The following is a 27,443-nucleotide window of genomic DNA, read 5'->3' on the forward strand; positions in this document are numbered from 1 at the left end:
TTTATTTTTTCAAAAAGAAAGTGTTTGAAGAGTGGGTGTGGATTGTCTCGTTCGTGATAAGCAGACAAAGGCCAGGCTAAGGCCCATATATCAAACTTCATATAAAAGGGAAAACCCCGCAGCCAAATCCAATCATTTTAAACTATCCAGTTCTTGATTTCCCTCTCTTTTTAGGTTTCCAAATGTAGCACACCCCGTACTGATTTCTGCTGCACAAAACAATGTCCAAGTAAGCTTCTTCTTAGCGCCTCATCTATCGGCTAAAGAAATCATGGCGGATCAAATGTCTCGGATTTCTCAAAATTTCAGAACGGCAAAGCCGTTTCTTGATCGTAAACGGTCGCCCGACGCAGTCTATCATTGCCATCACTTTCCACATAAGTCTGTGATTTCATTCTTTCACTTATTTTATTTGGCTTATCGGAAAATTGAATTCAGTTCTAAATTATATGTATTAAAATTTCGTTTTAAATCGATTGTAACAGTAATTACAACTAGTGTGTGGTTTTGTTTCTTTTATTTTGTGGTGAAGACGATTGAATGCAGTTTTAAGTCAAGAGTTTTCAATTTAGGTTTTAGATTGATTTAAAACCTGATATTCCAATTTTTTATTCTCTTGTTAACTTATTACTCATCCTTACTATAAAATCGTTTGTTCCTTTCATTTTCTGTAATCGATAATATTATTTAAAGTTTGAATATTAGCATTGGGAGTCAAAAGAACTCAAAAGTTACCATTCATTTTTGTAAATATGTTTAACCTCAAATGGTTACTCAAGTTCTGCGGCTTGTGGCTTGTTCCCACTCTGTCTATGGTTTTATTCCTCACCACAAAGTTGACTTGCATAGGTTTCTTGCTTAGCAATTCAAACTTTCTGTATGGCTTTGGGAGATTTGTGGATTTTCAAAATAAGAGAAACTGTATATCCTCTCATTTTGTCACATATTTCTCAATCAACGGGGCAAAAGATTGACTGTTTGTTTATTTTTTTTCTCCTGTATAGTTGTCGGTTAGCAAGAGACTATGATTAATTGTTAGTAATCCTATTTGTTTCTGATTTCAGAAGTAGGGATTTCACTGGATTCGAATCTCCTGGTTCCGGTACTAGCATCAGAAGAGTTCCTCTTATGGAGATACCTAACAACACACCAACTCTGTATTTGCTCAACAGTCCAGGTTTAAACAATGCTGCGTTCAGCTGCACTTCCAGTGTAGTAAATGATGCACCAAATGCAAGGACAAGTGGTGATTCTATTGATTTATCAGATCCTTTTATAACCCCAGTAAAAAAATTAGAAGCCTCTAATTCGAATGAGTCTTTCTCAATGATTAACTCTCTAGACGATGACTTTGATGAATCAATTTTGCAAGAAATTGATGCTATATGTGAACAGTCTGCAGCGAAAGTGGATAAGAAGGGTCTAAGCGGCAGCTGTCATGTAGAAAATCAGCATCATGATAACAGTAGCAGTAATATTACCTTGGGTTCTGAGTTTGTCACTGCCAATGATAATACAAGAATGGATTGTGCACTAGAATTGGATTCAGAGGGTAAAGACAAGTCTCAGACTGCAAATACTGGGAACATGCCTGATGAATATTCCAATTACTTGCAATCGTTAAATGATAGGCAACATGAAGCAGCTTGTAGTGATATTTCAACCCCTTTACTGATTGTTGCAGGTCCAGGAAGTGGAAAGGTCTCTCTTTCACATAAATGTTTTTATTGAAATTTTGTTGTGAAATTTAATTTCAATTATCTTCTCTATCAAGTTTGAATCTGAAATTTTTGGCTTTTGATGTTAGACTTCCACAATGGTTGGGCGTGTTCTGTTTCTGCTTAATAAGGTATTGCTTATTTCTAGCTCTGAATGATCTTTCATTCTTTATATGATGTTGCTATTGTTGACTGGATAAAAATGCAGTGACCTGCATGTCCTTCTTATCAGATCTTGCTAGTGATGGAAATGGCAGGAATCTCACATATATTTTCAATTATAGAAGTTACATTAATCCATCCTTTCACTGTTTGCATGCAGATGCTTAGAAATTCTGTTTTGTTTGCTTTATTTTTGTTTCTGATACCCTAACAATTTGGTCAGGGCATACATCCATCAAACATTCTGGCTATGACTTTTACAACTGCAGCAGCTTCTGAGATGAGAGCTCGCATTGGATCAGTGGCTGGGAAGACAACAGCTAAAGAACTTACGATCAGCACATTCCATTCATTTTCTTTGCAACTTTGTCGTTCACATGCGGAGAAGTATGCACATCTGGAAATCATTTAATTTTTGTCTAGATATTAAGATATTACTTGTTCGCTTTTGGGATTTGTTCCTCTCAAATTTCTTGAAGACTAAATTTATATGCACTGACACAATATGCTATAAGATCTATTTACATGTTTGAATAGATAGCTTTGAACTATATGCCAATTACTAATTTTTTTCAAACACCTTTTTAAACACTGAAACTTTTCCATATTAATGATTGTATATCATTAGTTGTTCTTGTATGCAAGATAAAATATCCCATGAATTTAGTAAATTTGTTTGTTGTCATGTTAAACTAACTGAGCTAATTGTGTATTGCTATGTAAGTTAAAACAATTCTATTAGATCCTCTCTCTTTTTCCATTACTGCTTCTTTATGTAGTGCTCCTTAGCATAGTTCTGTCTTAACTACTCAAATAGAATTTTTCCCTTTTTGTTTTTCTTGTCATCATTTTCTTTTGTTACTTGTATAACTCTTGTTTCTATTCATGATAAAGGTTAGGACGCACACCAGATTTTTTAATATATGGACATGGGCAACAGAGGAGAGCAATTATTGAGGCAATAAGGCTATTGGAAAAGGAAAAGAGTAGACAAAATCATGATGTCTGCAAACTTGTTGAAGATTTCAGTGACATGAGGTGTCCACGATATTTTAAGGATAAGTCAAAGACATGGCAGAAGTTTGTAACTCAGGTTAGCAATATATTCACATATGTTGTTTTGTGTTGTTGTATGTAGCAAAAACTATAACCCAAATATAATTTTTGCATTAAGCAATAACTTTTGGAAAACTAGTACATGTTGGGATAAGAGGATTTTTAAGATGAAGCCCCTTTCATAGAGATCACTAGGTAAAATGTTCTTTGTTGGGCTGTTATGTCAAGTTGATGAAGTCCCATCAAGAGGTGCAGTACTGATATACAAACAATAAATAGTTATCTTGGCGACATGCTTGATAGTTTTATCTTGATCCATCCATTCTAGAAAATGATTCAAAAGAGGCCTTATTCGAGGAAGAATAAGGTTCATAGGATGATTTTACTTTAAACCAAGCTATACTCAAGTAATTCAACTTTGTATTGTCTAAAAAGTGGCATTAAATTACTTATATGAACTTTAGAAGACAAATGAGATTAATTTGTTACAATAATGATTTTTGCTCAATAGTTTGGTAGTCAATTTATGTGCTAGTGCCTGTATCCTTAATGATAATGATGTTTACAAGATCTGTTTGGGAAACTAATCTTAGCATTGATTCGAAGACCGAATATCTAAACAACGTATATAAGACCATATGTGTGTTCAAATATGATGAAAAAACATATTTGAACACACATATGGTTGTGACAAGACTGAATTAATGTTTTTGCAGTTTCTAGATGTTGATTTTTGAAGTGTGTATAGTTATGAATTTGAGTTAATCATACTTGTATTTTTAAGGAATCTACTTCGAATGTCCACTTCATTTTATGATATTGGTACTTGTGGCAATATTTACTGGTTGTTTGAAATATCATAATGGAATGAAAGTGACTTTTTTTCACACACGCAAGGATCTTGTAAGTTGAATGAGTGCTATATGTGGAATTGTCCTTCTACTTAGTAAATGTGCTGATTCAGGTTAAAGCTTCTGGAAAGACCTCTGCAGTATGCCTTGAAATGGGTAATGAGATAGGAGTAAGCTTTCTGTCCCTGATATCTTTTTTCTTACTTTGTTTTTACCCATGAAATTCTGATCTTTGGATCTAAAACAGGCTGCAATTGTGGAAAACTACAATCACATATTGAGATCTTGTAATGCTCTGGACTACCACGACTTGATCAGCTGTTCTGTGAAGCTGCTAACTGAGTATCCTGAAGGTTCATGTCATCTAAATATCTCCAATCTAGTTTTGCAACTTTATATGTTTCTCCTTGTTGACAATTGCATGCTTTCTTCAATTTAAAGTATTCAAAGAGTGCCAGGATTCTTGGAAAGCCATCATAATAGATGAATTCCAGGACACAAGTGCCATGCAATACAATCTTCTTAAAATTCTTGCATCTCATAACTGTATCACTATTGTTGGTGATGATGATCAGGTACATTTATACATGTTATCTATGATTTATTTGAGGAGTTGAAGCATTGTATTGCTTTCTTAGTTAATTATTTAGTCTAACGTCATATACTTTATTGCAGTCCATTTTTAGTTTCAATGGAGCTGATATTTCTGGATTTAATTCATTTCGCAAAGATTTTCCAAATCACAAAGAGGTGTGGTTTCTCTTATTTTTGTGATATGTAGCACATTCAAAATTTTGAATGATTCTTGTGCATTGAAGTTTTTCTACCTATGTCACTTACTTCTTTGTTCATTTAGACTTTTGAGGTAGATGTGTGTGTTATGATTCAGATTAGGCTTACTAGAAACTATAGGTCCACTCGTTGTATTGTTGAGGCTGCATCTGCACTTATACAATATAATATAAAGCGATGCCAATCAAAGAATGTTCTTTCTGAAAATTCTCATGGGTCTAAGGTATGTAACCTTGCCATGTCACTTAATATCTATATATGTAAATAATTTAGTTGCTAATTTTCTTTCTGCTTTGTCCGGTCAAAATATACAGATAAGTATCAAAGAATGTCACAATGAGGATGCACAATGTGCTTTCATTGTTGACAAAATCTTGGAAAGTGCTTCTAATTGTTCAACTGATAAATGCTCCTATGGAAATATTGCAATTCTCTATCGACGACAGGTTAAGCTTGCTTTCCATGTAATTGATACAGAGAAAATGCTCATTAGATTTCATCTTAAAGATCATGAAATCATCTTGTACAGGTATCAGGGAAAGTATTCCAAACAGTCTTCCGTGAGAGGAAAATACCATTTAACATTCATGGTGTGGCCTTCTATAGAAAAAAGGTCATGAAATGCACTTTCAAGTGCTCTTTGTGCCATCTGGATTGATTGATTGTTTGAATTACATTTATATGTTTTCATTCCAACTTTATTGCATTTATAGATGAATTATTTTTATTGCAAAACGAGTAATGGTTGGAATATGGGTGCCTTTTTCCTTCATTTTCATCATCGTCTAGCCCTCAATGGCATTTCTTGCTTTTAGACATCTGGTATAAAATTTCAGGTTATTGAAATTGTAATTTGATCTTTTCCTGTTTTCTCTTCTTTTTTTAATGTATGACACTAGTTTCTTCTTTATATTTTCAAGATGCATGTGGACTAAATGTCAGTCTCATAACAGGTGGTAAGAGCCATCTTTGCTATGCTTAAAACAACATTGCCCGGTTGTGATGACAACGCATATCGTCAAGTGTTCAAGGCTTTACTTCCTTTTGAGAAAGAGGAAAAAAAGAGGGTATGTTTAATTATTTTCTTTATATGAGTTGTCTTGTTTATTGAGGGTTAATAATTTATTATAACCCGCTTATATCCATGATATCCTCGGGTTCTTCTTACAGGTAATTGATCATATAGACAAAGTTTCGATTATAAGAAAATGCAGCTTTGTATCAGCAGCTTGTGACATTTTTAATGCAAAGATTTCTGGTACCTTTAAGAGGTTTCATTATCAATTTTCCCTTGTCATTCAATTATGTGATAAATGCATTGTTGTATTGTATAACAAAATATGCTGGGAGATTGCTAGGAGTGAAAAAAGAACATAATAATCTCATTTTTTGTCCTTACTCTTCTAATTTCCTAGTACTCAGATGGTATAAATTGACATTGATAAATAGTTGTTGGTCTATTGATATTTCAATTGAAGAATGTTTAGGTTTCTTGGTTTGAACTTGGTTATTATCGTTCTAGACATGTATGAATTGGTTTTTCTCTCATGATAGCTCTCTAAGGGTCATTATTGATGTTATGATGATAATTGAGCTAGATATCTTAACTAGCACAGACATAGTTTTTTATTTTTATATCTGTTTGTGTTATTTAACTGACATGGGTGTAGAAAATTACTCATGTTTGATTCCTGTAATTGACCGCAGGAGTCAACTTACCCAAGGACGTAAGGTGTTATCAACTATAAATATGATATCAAAACTAGTTCAAAGAGTAAGTATGTTGGTTATGTTATGACTACTGATCTTTTTTTTTTTTTGGTTCAGTGAAGAATTCAGTTTTTCGTTTTTTAACTTTATCCAGTGTTAAAATATATCTATGGCAAGGGAAATTGGAATCGATTGCATTTTCCATGCTTCATTTTCTAGTTTTGGTTTAATTATCCCTATTGAGCTGGTTTGTTCTCATGCTATTAGGACTTGTTTTTGCTATGTTCAAGTATTTCTGTTGTTGTTTCTAGGTCCTTGTAGTTTTTTCAGTTGCAAAATTACATAGCTATTAATCATTAGCTTCTCCAAGAATTTTATCTCACTTATCACTGCTTACAGGAACAGTCAATTTCAGCTGTCATAACTTCTGTGGCCAATATGGTGCCTCAGGTTTGTGCTATCTCACATAAGTTTGGAGTAGAAAGCAGATTCGTTTTAATCAGTGATCCCTATTATATGATATGAAGCTTATGTTGTTCAATTTAAAGATGTTATCTTGCTAAAACAATTATTTTAACAAGACTAATTCTATAGGTGCTTATATGCCCCTGCCCATGTGCCATATAAAATTTTAGACTATATTATTGAAATATATACTTATATCTCTTACCCCTTCTCTTATATTTGTTACATTTTCCCTCTTGTGTTCATTTTCAAATTGTATCACTGTCGAAACAATGTTTTCTTTTTTACAGTTGTTTGGTGGGATAATCAATATGTTATCTCAGTCATATTAAATTAATCAAAATTTTCTCTAATTGATATCATTTATGAGCTTTCGTTTTTTATTGTTGAAAGATAAAAGTATCAATCCTAATGGCTATCATTTATAGTGTTGCAAGTTTTCTAACTCTTTTCAGTTATTTGTATTTAAACTATTTTACTTTAATTTTTATAGAAATACCTCCTTGAGCAACAAGCAATTGTTAATTCTGATGGAGGGAAATTACTCAATGAAGACAATGACATCAGATCTGTAAGTAGGTTATAATTATATGAAAATTTAATACCTATCTATCTTCCATAAAGAAACTAGAATAGAACATTTTCTCATCATTTGGAAATATTTATACCTTATTTACTTCTCACTCTCTCCTTTGTTCTTATGCATCTATCTCTACCAATAATCAACATTAAATATTGTCAGAAAGCACCGATTGTACTAAAAATTGTTGAGATATAGTGTTTGTGGTACTAGACATTGGGTTTGTTTAAAACATTACAGATGACTGTTCTACTAGATATGAATGGTGGAAGTCACAACTTTGTTTCTCTGTGGTAGAGGAATTACAAATTTTGACTCAAGGCTAAAAAGGGGGTTTTTGGTAACTGTTGGAGATGAGCAACGAAATTTGGGAAAGGAATTTGACTGAGACTAATGATATGCAAAGAATCATGACATTTTTTCAAAAGTGAGGCCATGAAAGTTAAAGTTGAAAGGCTTGTCGACTTGGGTAAACTAGAACTCATAAATTGGTGAATGCTTATACATGAAGAGACAATTCCACATTACATTGACTTGATTGACTAGACAATTATGGGGCATTAACTTATCAAATATGAATTTGGGAAGCTTCCAAGAGTAGACTGGCAGATTGACCATTTTGGACAGTCTGCTATTCAAGCTTACTTGTCAAAGGAGAAGACTCTTGAGGACAATATTCTCTCGCTTGACTCTGTGGCTGAGACTTTGGCTCAGGTCAATGAACTATCTCTCATAACTTTACCCGTCTTGTTCTGACCTTCATTTGCTAGAAATTATAAGAGAATGTCTTTGCAACTTACTGATGAGGATGTTGGGTGGATGCTTCTACTTCTGTGTGCCTTTTGACATTCTCACCTCCTTTCGGCAGTATCAACTTGATGTGTTTCCTATTGGACCAAACAGTTCATCTCCCATTATTGAAGACGCAACAACGGATTCTTTGGTGAATGAAATGGTTAATGCAGTTCTTGAAACTGTTGTGGATAATGTGGAAATGCAATGCAATACCTAGTTGGAAAACTTTCTGATTTTCACCTTGAGGACAAGGTCACTTTCATTGGGTAGGGTAATGTTAGGACCTAGGGTGTACAAGAAGAAACATAAAGGGCAAGAGTAGGGGCTTAGTGCTGGGTGGTGAGGTGGTGGTATGGTGGAGCAATTTTAGGAAGAGGGGGACATATGGACAACAGTGCGAAAAGCAAAAAAAAGGGCACAAAACAGAAGAAAAAGAGCAGTATATGAAGGAGGAAAGAGAGTGGATGAGAGCGGAATATTGTGGAAATTTTGGGGAAGACTTTTGCATGTGGAGGGCTGGCGCTTCACTTTGCTAGATTATCTTCTTTTTTTCTTTGTTTTCTGTACCATTTTAAGTTTGTTTTGTGAGTAAAAACACATAAGTATTATCATTTCCATTTGCCGGTTGTTGACTGTTTGTTGATATTTTGGAGTGTTTTGGAAATTTTAGCAAAAGTCTTTATCATATCCTTTGTTCAGTCTTCACCACTCAAAAGGTACAATTTGTTGTTAGAAAGAGGCTCCTTGACTAACAAGATATGTGCCATCAAAATTGACCAATAAATGCTTTTTCATGAAACCAAATGTAATGGAGTACTATAAATACTGTGGTTTGTCGAATCCATTCTGTAAAAAATTTTCAAATGTTCGATTTATGTGTTCAAATTCGGCTATACTACATTGCAGGTCCTTCAGTACCTACTGGATGATGTATTTGATTTTTTATCTAAAGAATTTAGTGCAACAGAAGAGGGAGATGTGGATAAAGATAAAAATGGTTGTGTGAACATTCTGAAAGCTTTTATTGACTACATTTCTGAGCGGGAGAGAGAAAACTTCCATACCCGGAGACATAATAATGAAAATTCTGTCACCTTGACAACCATTCATCAGGTTTTTTCCTTTCAAATATCTTTTCTTTTATTTTCCAATTGTATCATTGAAATATCTTGTTAAACTTTCTCTTTACCTTCCTCTGTTTCCCTATGCAGTCAAAAGGCTTAGAATGGGACATTGTCTTCATAGTGAAGGTACTTGGCTTTGCATATTTATTAGTTCTGCTGCACCTAGTCTCTGAAAGAGCTGGCTCTAATTTTTCTTCCCTTTTTAACATTATATTATTTTTAGAGTTAAGAGGTTTGAGCCTAACTGGAAAATGATTTCATTCAAACTAAGCTTAATTTGAAATTTATTTAATTAATGGGGGAATATTCATTTGGTTATGGTCAACAACTTAAAATTATTTTGGTTTCGGTATGTGACTTGATGGAAGTATAGCGAGAACAAGTTTGTTACCATAATATTCCACTCTGTTCTAAACAAGGTTTTTTTTCACTTTCATTGCTAATGACTAATGTGATTGGTATTGCAGATTCCGTATACTTGAGATTGCTTTTTTGTTGGTGGTACTCTTGCCTTTCATTAATGTTTGAAACATACTTTTTATTGAGTTGCATGTTGTTTAAATCTGATTATCCCTATCTTGGTGGACTGCTTGTTCACTTAAAATGTGAGATTTATGACTTAAACATTTTTTTCCTAAAAAATGTTGCAGGTAAATGAAACTGAGATTCCTTTGTTGCATGAATTTAATGATGCTGCAAATGAAAAAGGGGGCTCACTGGAGGTCTGCCTTAGGAGTGGAAAATTGTTTGTCTATTTCTTTCTTTATGTAATATAAAATGTTTTGAGTGTGGAACTAAACTACTTATTCTCATGCAAAAAAAAATAGGAGGAGCGACGTTTGTTATATGTCGCAATGACCCGTGCGCGAAAAAAACTTTTCATTCTTTATGTTATGATGGATTCAAATTGGCAGGTATAAACCATCAACAACTTTTCTGCTGCTCTTGTTATTCCTGTTTTTCCCAGAGTAATGGTGTGTTTTCATCCAGTTGCTTCAACCATCAAGATTTCTCAATGAAATTCCACATCATCTTGTAGAGGTTCAGGTGTGTTCTGCTGTCTAAAATATTTTTGGTGTAATTGTGGAGCTATTTTATTTTCGTGTTTAAATATTACAACTATCATTCTTTTATTCAAGAATGGTTTTAACTTTTTTTTTGACATACAAATTGAATAAGCTCTGAACTTCTTTTATAAAGATAGTATCAATATTATGAAAAGGGCATAAAAGTATTTATTTGAACCGATGGAAGTAATTGAAGTGATAATATATTGTTTGTCAATAGAATCACCAGCATGGAATTGTTTTTCAAGTTGTAGCCAAACTGTGATAGAGCACTAGGTTTGCTTGTAATTACATATCTGTTGTTAGAGTTCATACTTTATGATGAAGGGCAACCTATAATGACTATCTTGTGCTTTTCTTTCCATTCTATCCATCTTATGAAGTTTGGCTTTTGTTCCGTGATGGTTACTGATTTTGATCAATATTGTTCTTAATTAGGCTGAACTATATATTAAAAATCAGTATACAAGGCATGAAAACAGTCCAAAAGAAAATGCCCTGTCTACGGTTGGTCTACACAGACAAGAGCAGACTTCTGAAACAGATATTGTGTCAAATGACTTTCTCAATTTCCAATTTGATGGAGCTACAGAGTCATTGGACCCATTGGAGGCATATAATGGAAATAGCTTTTTAAGAAGGTTTACCTTTAAATTGTGTTGTGTGAAAAAAGGCTATCATCAAGTTTAGTAATCTTTATTAAGATTAGCTTTACTCAAGGCCAGTCACTTTTTACAGATTCAATGTGGAGGACAGGTCGATTGTCTCCCACTTATTCCATCAATGGGCCAGGAAGCAAGCATTTCAGGACCCTAATAGATTGGTTAATAAGGTATCCTTTGTTAACTCAAGCCTTTCTTCTTTTTGCCTGTTCTGGATAGGGTATTCAAGATTACTGAATTTTACATATTGATACTGAGATGTGTGCCAAGGGGCACATGTGCAAATGCAAATATGCAATATATATATATATATAGTTTACACTTCATGTGCCACTTGACATCTTGATCATAGCCATGACTGCTTATGCTTAATTTCTGTCTTAACTCTTAATTGATAATATGTAACATTTATAGTAAGTACACTATAAATTTTGATGCCTAGTCAAGCTAACAATTGTTTGCCTGCTGTATTTGCAGGTTCAATTTGTGATTGATGAACGCCTAAGAGTCAAGAAAAACAAACATAAGGTGTTACAACTTGGTCCAGTTTTATTTTAAACCAGCATTTTAAATTGATGTTCTCTTTGTTCTTTTTTTCTTGGCAAATATTACTGATACACTGAAGGATTCAACCTGTGACTACATCCTCCTTATCTTAATGGGGAAGAGATATCATAAGATACATATGTGATTTACCCAAGTATAAGACTTGTTTTGCATAAAATTTAGAAGGTTCTAATTGAAACATACCTTTTGGAAACCTTTTTGTCTGGTGAAAAAGTTAGACGGCAAAAGACTGTTACACTAACTTGTATTGTTAAGTTGATGATAGGCAACAAGAATTGCCCTGTAATTAGTCCTTTACTAGTTAGCGATTAGTGAAGAGTATTCAAAATGCCAACACAAAATATTATAACACAAGTCAAGTTTCTGGAGCAGCAAATGTTATGATCCTCGTTTTTTCTGCAGAAAAGTTAAGTCTTTCCATTAAATAAAGTTTCATTGAGGTGGTGCAGATCATTTATTTGATTTTGGTTTCTTTTGGTACATTGTGGAATTCAGTGAGGAATAAGCTGTGGTACATTCACATATGACACTTAATAATTCGTTAAGTTTTTTTTTTTTTTTAAATATTGAAACCTTTATTGATTTTTTTTTTGTCTGTACAAGCCTGTGAAATGTTATAGAATGTTCAGTTAATTGATATTTTTCATGACTCCAGGATGTTCTGCGTGCTCTGAAGTTGTGTTTGAGCTGCAAAGAAGCATTTCACTATGCAGAATATGTAAGCATATTTGGCAGTTTAGATTAATTTTAGCTTCTATCTGAAACTAGTAGCTTGTATTCTAGATACATTAAGAGAGAAAACAAAGTGAGGAAATTGCTTTGATCATAAAGTTCTTTTCAATATAAAGTTTCTTTTCTACAGGTATTGAGATGGGAGCAAATCCCCTCGGATAAACGTGCACATATGATGCGAGAGAAGCAGGTTTGGTCTTTTAGACTCAACTGACTTTTTTTTTCGTTGTACTTCATCAAGGTTATCTTTGTTTTGTTTCCAAATATAGCACCTGGTATATCGAATTCATAAGCTTATTAGTTACAAAATCACTGCTCAGTGCTAGCTTAAGGATTTTCCCTGGCCCTAGTTTGGTTTTTCCAAATCCAGAGCACTGATTCTTGGGGCAACAATTTAGGGAAAATATATCCATCCCAATTTAGAGTCTGGCGATAGGGAGGTCTAAAGAAAGCCAGTTTCTTCAGGTTATCTTCTCGGGGAAGTATGTCCAAGTTGGACGGACCATATAGGGCTTTTAAGAACTTGGGAGTTTGTCAACTATCTAAACCACCAACTTTATTTCATAATATTTTAGCAGTCTTTTAATGTTCTGTGTGTACCTTACCGTAAGTTATAAACTTGCATACATATATTTGGCTTAGGCTAAGACAAAATTATTGTAGCAAAACAAATACATATCTATACATCCAGTGTTCCTATCCATGATTCTGTTATTTGATGAAGATAACAAGTGGTAAATTAGCGCTTGAATGCAATACTTGCGGGATCCAAGTGCAATTATTATATAGTATTTCATTGTTTCTTTCCCCCAGGAGCATTTCCAGAAACTAAGGGTTGAGAAATCTATGAGTTCATCAGAGGCAACTCCGAAGCAGGTAAGCCACCAATATATATTAGTTGGTTGGACGGTCTGGATTTATTTCATTTAAAAAAATTTATTGGGAATACAGAAGAAACTTTTTCTCCTCCTTATAAAAACAATGACCATTGAATCTTTAGAATGTATTTTAGATACCTTTCATCTAGTTTGGTATGTTTCATTTGTAAATAAGCAATAAAACTTGTAGTAGTACAAGTATGATATAGTGTTTTTTGTTGGATGGTAGATGGCTTTTCTGCGGTCTTTAGGATGCACCGAGATCCCTACATCACGTCTACATGCTTCTCGTTTGATAGAACACTTCAAATCACTGTGATGAGGCCATTGTCTCCCAGGGCCATGCCGATATTCTGTACGTCTTTTCTTTTTAATTTAATTTCAGATTACGCTTTGTTCCAATTGGATTGTTAAGATGTTTCTTCAAAGTCAATTGATTGTGACATTATTATAAGATTTGATACAAACGTAATAAAAATACAAAATACACATTCATTAACCATTATTACGAGTTTTATTAAGGTCCTGTTGTGTTTCTTTTATTTGACAGTGAAGTGGAGTTATTTTATTTTCTACTAAGAAACATGATGGGAATTTCATTGAACTCGAAGGAGGACTTCCACCTGGTGCATAGTCAAAAAAAGTGTCATTCGAATCATTTAAACTCTTGATTCAAATTATTTGTTTCTATATATAATTTTATTATTTTAATAAAACTGATCAATAGTTTGGAAATAATAAATTACATTTTCTCACTTCAGGTTTATCCAAAAACAATTTCTACCTTTTGATTTATAAATTACATTTTTTCAGCTTACTTTAAATTTGGTTAACAGAAAAAAAATCTTAACATAATGTTAGGAAGTTATATCACTGCATTATTTATAATTATTTTTTTAATTATTCTAAATTAATCAAATTTAAAAAAAAAAAGGGGTTAAGATATAAAAATTAGTAAGTCGCAATACATACAGCTTCTTTGTAGACAATACCTGTTGCAGTTGGTCAACAAGCTAAAGAGACAAGGATGAGTCGAAAAAACTGAAAAAAATTATTGTCAATTAGTCAATCTATATTGTCATGATGTTGCTACAAAATTTTTAAGTAGGTGAAACTAAAACTATCTTGATTGATGCCATAAGGTCAGATTTCAAGATGATAGTAAGCTCGTAGTATCAAGGGTTTTCAAAAAATTATAGATATTGAATTATTGATTTTTAAATATACACAAAAATTAAAATGTTATGTTTAAACATTAAGGCTAGAAAGAAAAAGGTTTTTTCTTTTTTAATTTTTTTTAAATTTTCGATAGATAAAATATTATTCTACACTTTAAGTAGAATAGTGTAATTTACAACATAAAGCGTGGGAAAATATTATTTGGCTAAAGTTTCCGTGAAAAAAATGTAATTTACTCTTTAAAAAAAAAAAAGTACAACAAAACAAATAAATCAAACCCGGGGAAAAAACGAACTCCACCCGCATGACTAAAAACCCTAGTTAAAACTACTATAAATTCACACCGCCACTCACGACCACCCCGCACCTCCATCATTATAACTTTAAGCTTAGGTTTCACTTCGGTTTTCTCTATGAATTTATCAGTTTTCTTTTAGAGAAGATCGCAGTGATGACTCAGTAATTTCAAGCTCAACAGACCGGAATGCAGGTTTCTCTTTTTGAGAACTTTGCGTGTCGATCACCCCGCTGAACTGAGCGATCTGTGTCCTTTTTTTTCCCTAAGAATTGACTATCATTTTCAGACTTTCAGTTGAGTTTGGATTAAATCCTTTTTTTTTAACTAATTTTATTTTATTCATGGGAAGGGTAAAGATTACGATGAGGATGCACAGCTCCCTCTTCTGAAATTTAAAGCTGAAGAGATTGGCTGGCAGAATCGAACCTATAACTTTCATAGCCACCACTGAGTAATCTTTTATTTTTCTGCCCATCCCACTGAGTTAGATTTACAGTTATTTTATGTCTTTTATTTATTGAAAGTATTATGGTTTTGGTTTCGATGAGTAGATGAGGATGAAGCAATGATAAATATAATCCAACACTTGATCTGAGATATTCGTTATCAAATGAATGCTATTATTATCTTCTGAATCTGCTCAAATTTTCATTATCTCTTCAAATGTTTATATTTTTATCAAATCACCTGTGTTCATAAGTACTCTTATTTTACTTTACTGATTCATTTGTAGTATTGGTTCGAAATTTTTTTATTTCTGAAATCAGGAAAATTTCGAAAGCAGCAACAATTTAATGTGCTGATCGATCTGGGTATTTTTTGAAGCCTCTTTTTTTTTTTTCTGATAATAATTTGAGTAGTCTGTGTAGTCTTTAAGTTTTTCAAGATACGAAGGAATTGGAGTGGTAGATGAATCTAATGAACCATACTTGTATTAGCCCGTTTAACCATATGTTCATTAGCTGTGAACGATTCAGTTTGACCGGTTTTTGAGGGCAATATACGAGTTATGTGATAGACAGACTGGAAATATTCACAATTATGTAATCAGCGAAAAGAATTGGGATGCTTAGATTGAATGTTCAGGTCTGAAATTAACAGATGAAGTTAGAAAAATCCAAGATTTTGACAATAAACAAAGAAAATCCATCACAATTTTAAAATTAAAGATGATTAGAATCCACTCTTTCATATGAAACTTAAATGTAAGAATATAAAGTCTTAGACAAAAATAAGTGTTCAACTATCATCTTTTTCATCTTAATCTTTCCAATAAACGGCAAATCTATGCTTGCTAGCAATCAAAATGGGCCGCCAGCACTTAGCTTCAATGATAAACACCTTCTTATTAAATAAAGGAATGAAGGAATCAGCCAGTGCTTAGAACTCTGAGCACATTACTGAATTCACTATACTGTTGTAAGCCTAATTTGGCTCCCACGTTCCTCCAAAGCCCAAAGACCCTTTTGCTTGCCAAACTCAAGACCACTTGCATTATTTTAATTTTAGAACGAGTGGGAAGACCCAAAACATCACACCAATCTCCTTCTCTACTGAATCCTTATCTTGCAAGGGATGAATAAGTGAGTAGTAAACTTAAAATCACAATTCAGTTAAGAAAAATAGAAACATGATTTAAGGTTTAGCTCGAGGGAAAAAAAAAAAAATCATATAATACCCTGTGTCATCTGAATCATGTCTTACATTGTGACTAGTTTAACAAGTAAGATATATTTTAACATTGTAATTATATATATATATATATATATATATATATATATATATATATATATATATATATATATATATATATATATATATATATAATAACTTAGTTTTTGATCTCAGAAATATTTAAAAAGGCAAATTATAGAGACAAAAATATGTCACATTTTTGGGAAAATTTTTTGTATCGCTGCACTGTTAAAGTTGAAAGTGTATGATTCTCGGTGGCTTTGTATAAGATGGAGTGGTTGTCTGGTCATATCAGGGTGCTGTCTTTTTGTTATTCATTTCATTCGTCATCTTGTTATTTCTTTATTTTTCTAGAGATAAGTCATAATACTTAATTTATATGAATGGTTCTTGGGTTGTCATGGAGATATTCGGTAGTTGAAAAATCGTAATTTCTTCATATTTTATGTCAGTGTGGACAAGTAATAAGTCTGAGAACTGACGACGACTGCCGTTGCTAATCATAAGACCTCGTGTACCCTACCTTATAAAAATTATATTCAGGAATGTTAACGTTTCTCCTTTATTTAAGCACCTTGATCCAGTTCCACCATGCAACGATTCAACCATGGCTGATATGCAAGATGTAACACTTTTTCTGAACTGTATAGCCTCCATTATCTTCTTCCTAATCATCTGGGCAAAAACACAGACCCGAGTTCACCTTCCACCGAGCCCACGAGGGTTACCAATCATTGGACATCTTCACCTGCTTGGTCCTATAACCCACCAAGCATTGCATAAGCTATCAACTCGCTATGGTCCCTTGGTTTATTTCTTTATTGGTTCAAAACCTTGTGTTCTTGCTTCATCCTCGGAAATGGCCAAAGAAATTCTCAAAACCAATGAAACTAAATTCCTGAACCGCCCAAAAACGGCAAATCTCGAATACCTTACCTACGGCTCATCTGATTTTGCCACAGTTCATTATGGACCTTACTGGAAGTTCATGAAGAAGCTTTGCATGAATCAACTTCTTGGCGGAAGAGTGCTAGACCAACTTCGTCCCATTAGACAGGAAGAAACAGTGCGTTTTCTAATGTTAATGCTGAAGAAAGCTGAGGCAAGTGAGAGAGTAAATTTTGGAGGAGAGCTTATGAGGTTGACAAATAGTATAATAACGAGAATGACACTGGGACAAAGGTGTGCCGATGATGAAGATGAAGCTGGTGAGGTGAGAAAATTGGTGCAAGAGTTGAATGAGTTGGGAGCTAAGTTCAATCTCTCTGATACAATTTGGTTTTGTAAAAAGTTGGATTTGCAAGGATTTAGAAGAAAGCTCGAGGATGCTCGAAACAGATATGATGTTATGATGGAAAGGATCTTGAAGCAGCACGAACAGTCGAGGAAGAAGAGGAAAGAAATGGGCAATGAGGGTGATTCCGAAAAGGACATACTTGATGTTTTAATGCATATATTTGAAGATAAAAACGCAGAGATGAGATTGACCAGAGAAAATATAAAGGCCTTTATTATGGTATATTTCATGATTTTATGTCATGATAAACATAATACAACTCTCATTTGTTTTCTTTTTTACTGGATCTTGACAGAATATTTTTGGGGCTGGAACAGACTCATCATCGATTACAATAGAATGGGGACTGGCAGAGCTAATCAATCATCCAAATGTGATGGACAAAGCAAGAAAAGAGATTGATTCTGTGGTTGGAAAGCAGAGACTAGTAGAAGAATCAGATATTGCTAATCTTCCTTACCTGCAAGCCATTGTGAAGGAAATACTAAGACTTCACCCTACAGGGCCTTTAGTTGTAAGAGAGTCATCTGAAGACTGCACTATTGCTGGCTACATGATTCCAGCAAAGACTAGGCTTTTTGTGAACTTGTGGTCTCTTGGAAGGGACTCCAGGCATTGGGAAAACCCTCATGAATTCAGGCCTGAGAGGTTTCTTACAGAAGATTGGCGTCGAAACTACCAGTTTTTGGATATAAGGGGGCAGAATTTTCAGATGATGCCATTTGGAAGTGGTAGAAGAAGCTGCCCTGAAGCTACCCTAGCATTACACTTTGTTCCAACAACTCTTGCTGCTATAATTCAATGTTTTGAATTGAAAGTTGGCGCTGGAGGGAATGATATTGTTGACATGGAAGAAGGTCCCGGTCTTACACTTCGCAGGGCTCATTCCCTTGTTTGTACCCCTATGGCTAGGCTCACTCCATTTCCATCAATTTAATCATATCTTTCCATGGTTAATTTGTTAAATTTAAGAAGCCTATAATGTCAAATGTATGTATAAAAAATATTAATGGTGGTGCAATATATCTGTTTCTTCTTTCCTGGATAAACAAATACCAAGCATCAACTAAACATTCTAGAAATTAACTCAGCAAGGACCACAATATTAATCTCATTAAAAAACTGAACTTGGAAGACGAAGTAAGAAAGGAATCTATATATTAACAAGCATACTCGCAAGATGAAAATTTAAAGCACTCAAGAGAAGTAAGAGAAAAAATATATAGATTATTTGGGGGCAGATGAAACTCTTTTATCAGGTTATATTGAGGACCACAGATCGACGACAAGTGCTGGCTAACTCTTGGCTTTTCCGATCTGCTGAACCAACTAAACCACCATGAGGACCACTTTGACGGGAGGACCACCGCTAAATAATTTGCATGCTGCATCAATCTTTTGGACACTTTGATCAAAGTTTGAAGTCATTTCTTGGGTTCTTCTACATCACTGATATTGACAAATTTTTTCATTTTAAAGCATTCTACGATTTTGATATATCTCACATCATTAAAGCTTTATATAATAAAGTTGATAAGAAATAAACATATAATTTGTATAAAGCTGACGATATGAAACGTAAACCTGTCCTTGTATATTATAAGGGTGATTCTATTGGCCTTCAAATCAACCATGAAAATGACAAATAAAAGCAAGATACGTAATAGGTCCCCTCGTGACATATATAATAATAATAATAATAATGCCAGTAAATGGGTCACTTTAATAGCAAAAAGAAATACTGTCGTGGCACATTGCATGAATTCCCCAATCCCACTACACGGTAAAAGGATTAGGTTTCTCTCTGGGCATTTCCTTCCATTTCCTTTGTCTTCTCAAGTTTATTCCTCTCTGTTAAACTTTGTCACTGTCATTACCTTTTACCGTGATTATTGAAGTTATTTTCAAAGTTTTCAATCACATTTTAATGTAAAAATACGGAAAATAGTAAGCTTTCATATCTTATTATAATCATTTTACATATATATTCATAAACTTTAAAGTGTGTTTTGAGTAGATTAAATTGATTTGAATGGATTTTGAGTACATTTAAGTCTATTTTTGACTTGAAAATTGAAGTTTAGTGTATACATCAAATTTTGAAAGGAGGAGATTAGTGATATAATAAACATAAACTAAGGGGTCTAAAGTAATTTATCATGTAACGCTAGGATGCTTAATCTAGAGCTGTATCATGTATGTGAGAGTTTTTATTAAAACCTGTGATTTCATGCTGAACTAGGACGGGGCTGGGAGTGTCTAAGGGTGTATGTGAAATTTACATAAATTAAGGTGGCCAAATGAATCTTTCATACTATGACATAAGAAGGGTGTTTGAACTTGTTTGGTAAACATTACTTTCTAGACAAAAAAAAAAAATCTCAGGGTTTGACTGTACAACCCGACAAAGTCGTTGAGAAGTTCCCACCTGAGCTGCTCACCTCCAAATCAAATCACGAGTGTCGGTTTGGATTCGGAAGAAGGTGGTCATTTTATTTAATTAATTAATATCTCATGGAAAACTCTCTAATTCCAAATATAAAGAAATATATGTTTGGCGGTCCCCTACGCCTCCGGAGAAACAACTATATAAGCACGTATCTGCGAGCTTAACTTGCACCAGTTTCACTCTCCGACATCAAATCATGGTTGAATTGCAATACTGCATTTTCTCATTTCTTATCTGGCCAATCTCCCTCTTCTTTCTCCTAACCATCTATGCCAAAACTAGGCCAAAGCCTCGTCTTCCACCAAGCCCCATGGCTATTCCAATCATTGGACACCTTCACCTACTTGGCCCCATCCCTCACCAAGCTCTTCACAAACTTTCACTCAAGCATGGACCTTTCGTTCACTTCTTCCTCGGCTCCAAACTTTGTCTTCTTGTTTCCTCCCCTGAAATAGTTAAAGAGATATTTCGAAACCATGAAAGTAATTTCATGAACCGCCCCTATTTCACCAACCTTGATTACCTTACATACGGTTTAGCTGATCTTGCTATGGCTCCTTATGGACCTCTCTGGAAGTTCATGAAGAAAATTTGCATGGTTGAACTTCTTGGTAGTCGAACTGTGGAGCAGCTTCTTCCCGTTAGGCGTGAAGAGACGAGGCAGTTTCTGAGGATAATGAAAGAGAAAGCTAAGGCAGGCGAGGCAGTTGATGTTGGAGCACAACTTATGAGGTTGACCAATAATATAATATCAAGAATGTTAGTGAACCAGAGGTGCTCTGATGATGAAGATAAAGCTGATGAGGTGAGGACATTGGTGAAAGAGATGAATAGCCTTGGAACCAAGTTTAATTTGCAAGATTTAATATGGTTCTGCAAGGATTTTGACTTGCAGAGATACGGGAAAAGGCTTAAAGATGTTCGCAACAGGTATGACATACTGATGGAAAAAATTATAAGGGAGCACAAAGAGGATAAACAGAAGAGGGAAATGAATAAAAGCGACGAAATAGTGAGGGATTTACTTGATATCTTACTTGATATATCAGAAGATGAAAACGCCGAGATGAAATTATCCAGAGAAAATGTCAAGGCGTTGATCATGGTAACTGTTTTTCACAAACCAACGCCCCAGCACATCCATGTATAAGCACCACCACCTGCATGCCCTCGTTTAAGAATCAAATTATGCATATACATTTTAAATATATAAATGAGTATATATTTAATATTTATCATTATGAAATTATGTGATTTTGAATTAGGTATGTATAGTATTACTTATAAATATAACTATACTCTTTCTAAATTAAAGAAGAGTGTTAATTTTGAGAATAATATTATATGTATCATATTTTGAGTAATATTCAGATAATATATTATCTAATCATATACTAATACTTAATTTTAGTATTTAAAATTGAGTGTACATAGATTTACTTTAATTTAGTAGTATGTTGGGGCAAAAGAACTGACCGGTAATCTTTAAACTTCGCAGAATCTATTTGGAGCCGGGACGGACACATCATCGGTGACAATAGCATGGGGAGTGGCAGAGCTGATTAACAACCCAGAAGTTATGGAAAAAGCAAGAAGAGAGATTGATTCTGTAGTTGGAAAGAACCGAATAGTAGAGGAATCAGATGTTCCTAACCTTCCATATCTCCAAGCAGTTGTAAAGGAAATACTGAGGCTTCACCCGGGTGGTCCATTGGTTGTAAGAGAATCAATTGAAGACTGTACTATTTCGGGATACCAAATTCCAGCCCAAACCCGACTCTTTGTTAACGTGTGGTCTCTTGGAAGGGATCCAAGCCAGTGGGAAAGCCCACTTGAGTTTAAACCAGAGAGGTTTCTTAGCCCAGAGTGGAAAGCAAAGAGCCAGCTCTTGGATGTGAGGGGAAGTAATTTTAGTCTGCTTCCATTTGGAACTGGAAGACGGGGCTGCCCTGGAGCTTCACTTGCACTTCAAGTTGTTCCTGCAACCCTTGGAGCTATGATACAGTGCTTCGAGTGGAAGGTTGAAGATGCAGTGAATGGTAAAGTTGACATGGAAGAGAAACGTGGTATGACCCTTCTTAGAGCTAAGCCCTTGTTTTGTGTCCCTGTGGCTAGGCTCAATCCATTTCCATCATTCTAAAAGACCCTTTTTAGAGCTAACAAGGGAAGACATAATTTGGCTAATAATAATCTTCCCTTGTTAAAGGCAAAGCATCCAGTCCATCTAGACTCTGCCATTTGACTCAAAAAAGGATCTACGGAGAGCTTAACCATGGTGTTGGACCTTTCATTGTGGATGTTCTTAGAAGATTGTTCATGTTTCCTGGCTGTGAAAATTGTATAAATTCTAAGAAAAGTCGTGAATTCTGTAGTAATTGGCAGCTAGCTTGCTTGCTGAATGTTCCTTAAAGCTTGCCATGTGAATTTGTAAATGGGCAGTGTCTGCAGTGTGATTTTCTGTTAAGTTTTCTGTAAAATTAGTACTTTGATTTGTTTGGTTCTTCTTCTGCTGTACTTCCGATGAACATCTATTAGCTTATGGATTTTATCAACTGATATTTATCATGGAGATAGGAATCCTTCTTTCTAAAAATAACGGAAAGATTAAGTTTTGATAGTTTTATTAGTTTTTATGATTTACTTAACAATATATCATCCTTATCTTCAATTTTTTAATAATATCATATATTAGCTTAAACAAATTCAAATTAAATATTATACTTTTTATTTGACTTCGAATCAATCTCAAAATTGATCTAACTTAGGCTGAATCAATCTCAAAATTGATCTAACTTAGGCTGAATCAATCTCTAATGTAAACAGCCATGTTGTGACTTGGGAGAATTATAAAAATTGTTAAGTTAGAAAAAGTAAGTTACAGTGTTATAAAAAATGTTAATTGTTAAAATGGTCTGATCTGATGGGTAAATTTGTTGAAAAGAATACCAACTATATTTGGGCTTAAGTAAAGTAAGCAGCATTCCTTTCTTCAGCCCAGGTTGATAGTGAGACCATTCTTATCCATTCCGTAAGATATCGACTGACACGGCACTTCACCTATTAAACATTTTACTGAAAATGAGATCCGACAAACCAGCAACTATGGAATATTACAAAATAATAATAATAAAAAAACTTAACTACTATAATTTAAAGGCCAAACGGCTATTCCTAACCTAAGTTTTAGCTAAACTCAAGGGTATACATGTAATAACTTAAAATTTTAAATATTTATCTACAGTTTAACTTCTATTAGAATTTTTAGTTAAATAAAGATAAAATTATCATTTTATTAGTAACTTTTAAAAAGTTATATTATTTTCTTTTTTTTAGTTTAAAAATTAATAATTTTTTTTTATGATTAAGTTTTAAAAATTTTATTTTTCTCCCATTTCTAGATTTAATCTCCAATGGTTTAAGGAATTCGACTGCCAATTTTCTTTAACAAAGATTGTTTGATAATCTTCTCTGATAAAGAACGAATCTGGATGATAAAACATTGTTCAAATTGAGAATACACAATGAACAATCCTTTGTGGCGTCATCAAGATTCAGACAACCAACGTTATTTTTCATGGTGGTGGATGATCATCATTCATGGTTAAATTTAAAAGATAGGTAGAAAGTATTGAAAATTAACTAAAATTATGACAATGGGTGGAAGAAAATAACCTCTAAAAATAAAATGTTAACCATTTTTAAACTTGGAGAATAAGATAAAGTGTTAGTTTTTAAAATCTGTGAGAGAAAATAATATTAAATTTTAAAGTTTTAATGTTTAATAATAAAATTTGTAACTAAAAATTTTAATAAAAATAATCCTACAATATGAATATTTATATTTTTGAATTGCCGCATGAGTTTTTTAGATGGGCTAAAACTTGAGTGGAAAGTATTCCTTTGGCCTAATTTAAATTGAATTACCGTAGTTTCCTTGTAGCCACGCCACTACAATCATTTGAATCTCCTGAAAGAAAATCAACAAAAATTATAAGTGGATGCAGCGTGCGATGGCACATGGACTCACATGCGGCTTCGTTTCCGCCCATTGTTTGTTTAGTTTTCGTTTATATTTCAGAGAGACCAGTTGTCTTCACTCTCTCTCTTTTATCTGATAAATGCTTCATTCTCTCTCTATCCTTTTGGGTCTGAGCTTTTATCTTCTCCGTATTATTCTCTCGGCTCTTTTTACCCTTTTCTGTTCAAATTCGTCATTCACTGTCCATTTTTTTTTGTTATCGATTCCTAAATTTCAGAGTTATTTTTTTAATAATATATATTTCATCTGATCTGTCTATTTATTTCTTGATTATCGTTTCAATTCATCCAAGTCTTCGTCAATCAGATCTATGTCGTGTTTTTTGTGTTCACCGCATAGAAGCAGCCGATAAATACTTTTTAAAAAATACAGCTTTGGCTATTCATGAGGTTTTGAGTTGCAATTTACACCGATGATCAACTAATCCTGAAGAGTCTCACCTGGATTCCTCTTAGATACGCTTCATTTGATTAAACAAAGAAAACTTTTGTTGATTTTTGTAATTTTTACCTGTGGGTTTGTGCCAAAAATGGTGACAGTAAATCTGGGAATTCTTCACTATGTATTAGACCATGTTTATGGTGCATTTATGCATAGAACAAAGATGAGCACGCCTTTTTTTTCAAGAGGGTGGGGAGGCTCAAAGCTTGAACTTTTAGAGAAAATGATCAAGCAATTGTTTCCTGAAGTTGAGGGCCAAAATTGGCCTCCAACCTTGATTAATCCCGTTTGGAGAACTGTTTGGGAGACCAGAACTGCTGTTTTGAGAGAAGGTGTTTTTAGGACTCCTTGTGATGAACAATTGATTAGTGCATTGCCTCCTGAGAGTCACAATGCAAGGGTTGCTTTTCTTGCCCCTAAATGTGTGCCCCCTCAGAGGATGGCTTGTGTGGTTCATCTTGCAGGTATAGCCGCGGTATACATTTTTAATCCTTTTGGAGGCCCATTGTCTTTTTGGTTTGAGTTCTAATTAAGCAGCTAGGTGATCGAAAGTTTAACCTTTTGATGCTTTAATGGAGGATTTTGTCTGGTGTTTGATTTATGTTTCTGCTTATAATGTTATAGCATTCTAGATTGCTTGGGTTTTATATAAAGAATGTTGATTGTTTTCCAATTCAGTTGTGGATTAAATAGTTCAGCATTCTATTTTATTTTCATTGGATAAACGAATTGAGTTAGTCATTTATGGTTTCTTTATATTTAGTAAATTGTCTATCTTAGCTTGTTCTTATGTGGAAGAAGTTTCAATAAAGCTCAGGGTTTGTGTTAGAATCTTTTCCCTTCACAGAGTTAAGGGTGCTCTGGTTAATTGTGTGCTTCTCTTGAAAGTATTTGTGGAGATCATCTTAGTTAAGTATGCTTTGGTTTACTTATTTGCAATGTGACAAACCAATGATTGGCTTGTTTATTAGTTTATCTTGCATTATAATTAACTTTTCTATGTAAATATCATATGTTTCACTCTGGATTTCCCACCAGCTGTTGATTGTCTACCAATACTGTGGCCAGATTCGGTATTAGTTAAAAAGATTTTATCAGTTCAAATATTTCAAGAAGAGCATATGTTAATTTCTGATCTTTTTCATAGCAGTTGCTAAATAATTTCTGAGCTTCAAATTCCTAATTGAGAATCTGATTTATTTATATTCCCACCAGAACTAGGAATTGTATCACAAGCTTCTTAATGATGTTTTCAATTGAATGTTATTTTTGCTGTGACCTAGACCATATTCCCCTATCTTTGCATTTCAATTTGTGATCTTTCATTTGCAGGCACAGGGGACCACACATTTGAGCGTAGATTGCGTCTTGGTGGACCATTGTTGAAGGAAAACATTGCAACCATGGTGCTTGAGAGGTAAGAGTTTATGGTATGTTGCCATCTACTTTTAGATGCTGAAAACTGAGCTTCTGGTTATAAGATTTGGATTTAATGTAAAAATGTTATCACAGCCCGTTCTATGGTCAACGACGGCCAATGCTGCAAAGAGGTGCAAAACTTTTGTGTGTTAGTGACTTGCTTTTATTAGGCAAAGCTACAATTGAAGAGACACGGAGTCTTTTGCATTGGTTAGACTCAGAGGCAGGGTTTGGCAAGATGGGTGTCTGTGGACTTAGCATGGGTAAGAAAAGGTCATTTTGATCTTGTTTATTTTAATAATTGCAAGTGCTCTTCTTTTAATTAATTGCTTGTCCCTTTGAAAGTTGAAACAAGTTGTTTGCAACCAACTTATGAGTTCAAAATTGTGAAAGATTTTTTAAATCAGAAAATGTTCACACCAACAGTGTAATAATTACACAGATTGATTAGGCTGTTTACTTCTTCAAAATTTGATGCCTTACTGAATCTAGGAGGAGTACATGCTGCCATGGTTGGATCACTGCACCCCACACCGGTTGCAACCCTTCCTTTTCTCTCCCCACACTCTGCTGTTGTAGCATTCTGTGAGGGAATATTAAAGCATGGTACTGCATGGGAGGCTCTGAGGGAGGACCTTGCAGCCCAGAAAGCTGTAATGACTCTTGAAGAGGTCAGAGAACGGATGAGAAATGTATTGTCTCTCACAGATGTTACCCGCTTTCCAATCCCCAAAAACCCCAACGCCGTGATCTTCGTTGCTGCAACTGTAAGGCCTATCTCTGATTATCATCATGTAAATTTCACTTAGAAATGGCCCCATGACTCCTTTTTCTTTACCAAGTTAGTATCAAATGCAAGTTGGGACTGATCATGAGATCAGTCTTAACCAGTAGGCCCACAATGTTCAAAATTATTTTGATTTAGTAATCTTAATGTATTCAACTGAATGAATTTTGTACCTTTGCAACTCTTGATTTCTTCTGTTTTCTTACCATCAATTCATTCGTCATGCATTTTAGGACGACGGTTACATACCTAAACACTCAGTGCTGGAGATTCAGAAAGCATGGCCAGGTTCAGAAGTGAGATGGGTCACTGGTGGCCATGTCTCATCCTTCCTTCTCCACAATGGTGAGTTTCGCAAAGCAATTGTGGATGGGCTTGATAGATTACAGTGGAAAGAGTCTCCTCTATGACAAATCTCATGTGAAATAAGAGACTGCTGATTTAACTTCACCCATAATTCTCACAGAACTTGTACAATGAATTGTGATTGATGTCTTAAAAAAACCCAGAGTAGGGTAACTGATTTTGTTGTGAATATTTGGTTCTCTTATTTGCAAGGTTTTCTGATGGGAAAAATGTAAAATAAACTTCACTGACATCAATAATAAATTGACGACTTTTCAGACTGTTTGGAACATACTCCCTTGTTTCAAAATAAAAGTCATTTTAGTTTTATTAAT

At 34.1% G+C, this 27,443-nt stretch overlaps 4 protein-coding genes and 3 non-coding genes across 9 annotated transcripts; all 7 read left to right on the plus strand.

Moving 5' to 3' along the window:
* Positions 1-155: 155 nt before the first annotated feature.
* On the plus strand, positions 156-13,819 carry LOC123215640 (ATP-dependent DNA helicase SRS2-like protein At4g25120). Of its 3 annotated transcripts, XM_044635827.1 has the most exons (30): positions 156-381; positions 1,065-1,701; positions 1,808-1,849; positions 2,104-2,267; positions 2,775-2,973; positions 3,901-3,957; positions 4,035-4,140; positions 4,229-4,362; positions 4,463-4,537; positions 4,677-4,802; positions 4,894-5,025; positions 5,109-5,192; positions 5,533-5,646; positions 5,750-5,850; positions 6,287-6,353; positions 6,689-6,739; positions 7,248-7,325; positions 9,036-9,242; positions 9,341-9,379; positions 9,904-9,975; positions 10,081-10,167; positions 10,244-10,300; positions 10,759-10,961; positions 11,059-11,152; positions 11,460-11,510; positions 12,205-12,267; positions 12,412-12,471; positions 13,095-13,157; positions 13,389-13,514; positions 13,710-13,819. In XM_044635827.1, exons 1-29 carry the CDS (start codon positions 272-274, stop codon positions 13,476-13,478), a joined length of 3,363 nt encoding a protein of 1,120 aa, XP_044491762.1. In that variant the 5' UTR covers positions 156-271; the 3' UTR covers positions 13,479-13,514; positions 13,710-13,819. The 3 variants fall into 3 exon arrangements, with proteins under 3 accessions (XP_044491762.1, XP_044491761.1, XP_044491763.1); XM_044635826.1 differs by lacking the exon at positions 13,710-13,819 and having other exon boundaries at positions 13,389-13,661; XM_044635828.1 differs by lacking the exons at positions 4,677-4,802; positions 4,894-5,025; positions 5,109-5,192; positions 13,710-13,819 and having other exon boundaries at positions 13,389-13,661.
* A 960-nt stretch (positions 13,820-14,779) lies between these two features.
* Positions 14,780-14,881, plus strand: LOC123217824. Its single transcript, XR_006502559.1, has one exon. It is a non-coding gene; the product is annotated as a small nucleolar RNA Z107/R87 (small nucleolar RNA).
* Positions 14,882-14,988: 107 nt separating this feature from the next.
* LOC123217800 lies at positions 14,989-15,091 on the plus strand. Its single transcript, XR_006502538.1, has one exon. It is a non-coding gene; the product is annotated as a small nucleolar RNA R30/Z108 (small nucleolar RNA).
* Positions 15,092-15,184: 93 nt separating this feature from the next.
* On the plus strand, positions 15,185-15,276 carry LOC123217828. The gene has a single exon (XR_006502563.1). It is a non-coding gene; the product is annotated as a small nucleolar RNA snoR31 (small nucleolar RNA).
* A 1,516-nt stretch (positions 15,277-16,792) lies between these two features.
* Positions 16,793-18,670, plus strand: LOC123217528 (3,9-dihydroxypterocarpan 6A-monooxygenase-like). Its single transcript, XM_044638602.1, has 2 exons — positions 16,793-17,847; positions 17,924-18,670. Exons 1-2 carry the CDS (start codon positions 16,939-16,941, stop codon positions 18,563-18,565), a joined length of 1,551 nt encoding a protein of 516 aa, XP_044494537.1. The 5' UTR covers positions 16,793-16,938; the 3' UTR covers positions 18,566-18,670.
* A 1,595-nt stretch (positions 18,671-20,265) lies between these two features.
* Positions 20,266-22,579, plus strand: LOC123217512 (cytochrome P450 93A2-like). The gene is made up of 2 exons (XM_044638575.1): positions 20,266-21,182; positions 21,576-22,579. The coding sequence occupies exons 1-2, from the start codon at positions 20,274-20,276 to the stop codon at positions 22,215-22,217; spliced, it is 1,551 nt and encodes a 516-aa protein (XP_044494510.1). The 5' UTR covers positions 20,266-20,273; the 3' UTR covers positions 22,218-22,579.
* Positions 22,580-24,027: 1,448 nt separating this feature from the next.
* Positions 24,028-27,400, plus strand: LOC123216454 (protein ABHD18). Its single transcript, XM_044636858.1, has 5 exons — positions 24,028-25,021; positions 25,890-25,974; positions 26,070-26,239; positions 26,469-26,743; positions 26,997-27,400. Exons 1-5 carry the CDS (start codon positions 24,646-24,648, stop codon positions 27,171-27,173), a joined length of 1,083 nt encoding a protein of 360 aa, XP_044492793.1. The 5' UTR covers positions 24,028-24,645; the 3' UTR covers positions 27,174-27,400.
* Positions 27,401-27,443: the final 43 nt, after the last annotated feature.

This window comes from Mangifera indica, chromosome 5 (assembly GCF_011075055.1).
Source record: "Mangifera indica cultivar Alphonso chromosome 5, CATAS_Mindica_2.1, whole genome shotgun sequence".
NCBI classification, from domain to species: domain Eukaryota; kingdom Viridiplantae; phylum Streptophyta; class Magnoliopsida; order Sapindales; family Anacardiaceae; genus Mangifera; species Mangifera indica.

Bases quoted from the DNA above. Each gene is read 5' to 3' on its own strand.
- LOC123215640 (XM_044635827.1), top strand. From the start codon at position 272: ATGGCGGATCAAATGTCTCGGATTTCTCAAAATTTCAGAACGGCAAAG. The intron at 9,976-10,080 runs GTCTGCCTTAGG...AAAAAAAAATAG, and splicing joins AAAAAGGGGGCTCACTGGAG to GAGGAGCGACGTTTGTTATA. The intron at 10,168-10,243 runs GTATAAACCATC...GTTTTCATCCAG, and splicing joins TGATGGATTCAAATTGGCAG to TTGCTTCAACCATCAAGATT.
- LOC123217528 (XM_044638602.1), top strand. From the start codon at position 16,939: ATGGCTGATATGCAAGATGTAACACTTTTTCTGAACTGTATAGCCTCC. The intron at 17,848-17,923 runs GTATATTTCATG...GGATCTTGACAG, and splicing joins ATATAAAGGCCTTTATTATG to AATATTTTTGGGGCTGGAAC.
- LOC123217512 (XM_044638575.1), top strand. From the start codon at position 20,274: ATGGTTGAATTGCAATACTGCATTTTCTCATTTCTTATCTGGCCAATC. The intron at 21,183-21,575 runs GTAACTGTTTTT...TAAACTTCGCAG, and splicing joins ATGTCAAGGCGTTGATCATG to AATCTATTTGGAGCCGGGAC.
- LOC123216454 (XM_044636858.1), top strand. From the start codon at position 24,646: ATGGTGACAGTAAATCTGGGAATTCTTCACTATGTATTAGACCATGTT. The intron at 25,975-26,069 runs GTAAGAGTTTAT...ATGTTATCACAG, and splicing joins GCAACCATGGTGCTTGAGAG to CCCGTTCTATGGTCAACGAC. The intron at 26,744-26,996 runs GTAAGGCCTATC...CATGCATTTTAG, and splicing joins TGATCTTCGTTGCTGCAACT to GACGACGGTTACATACCTAA.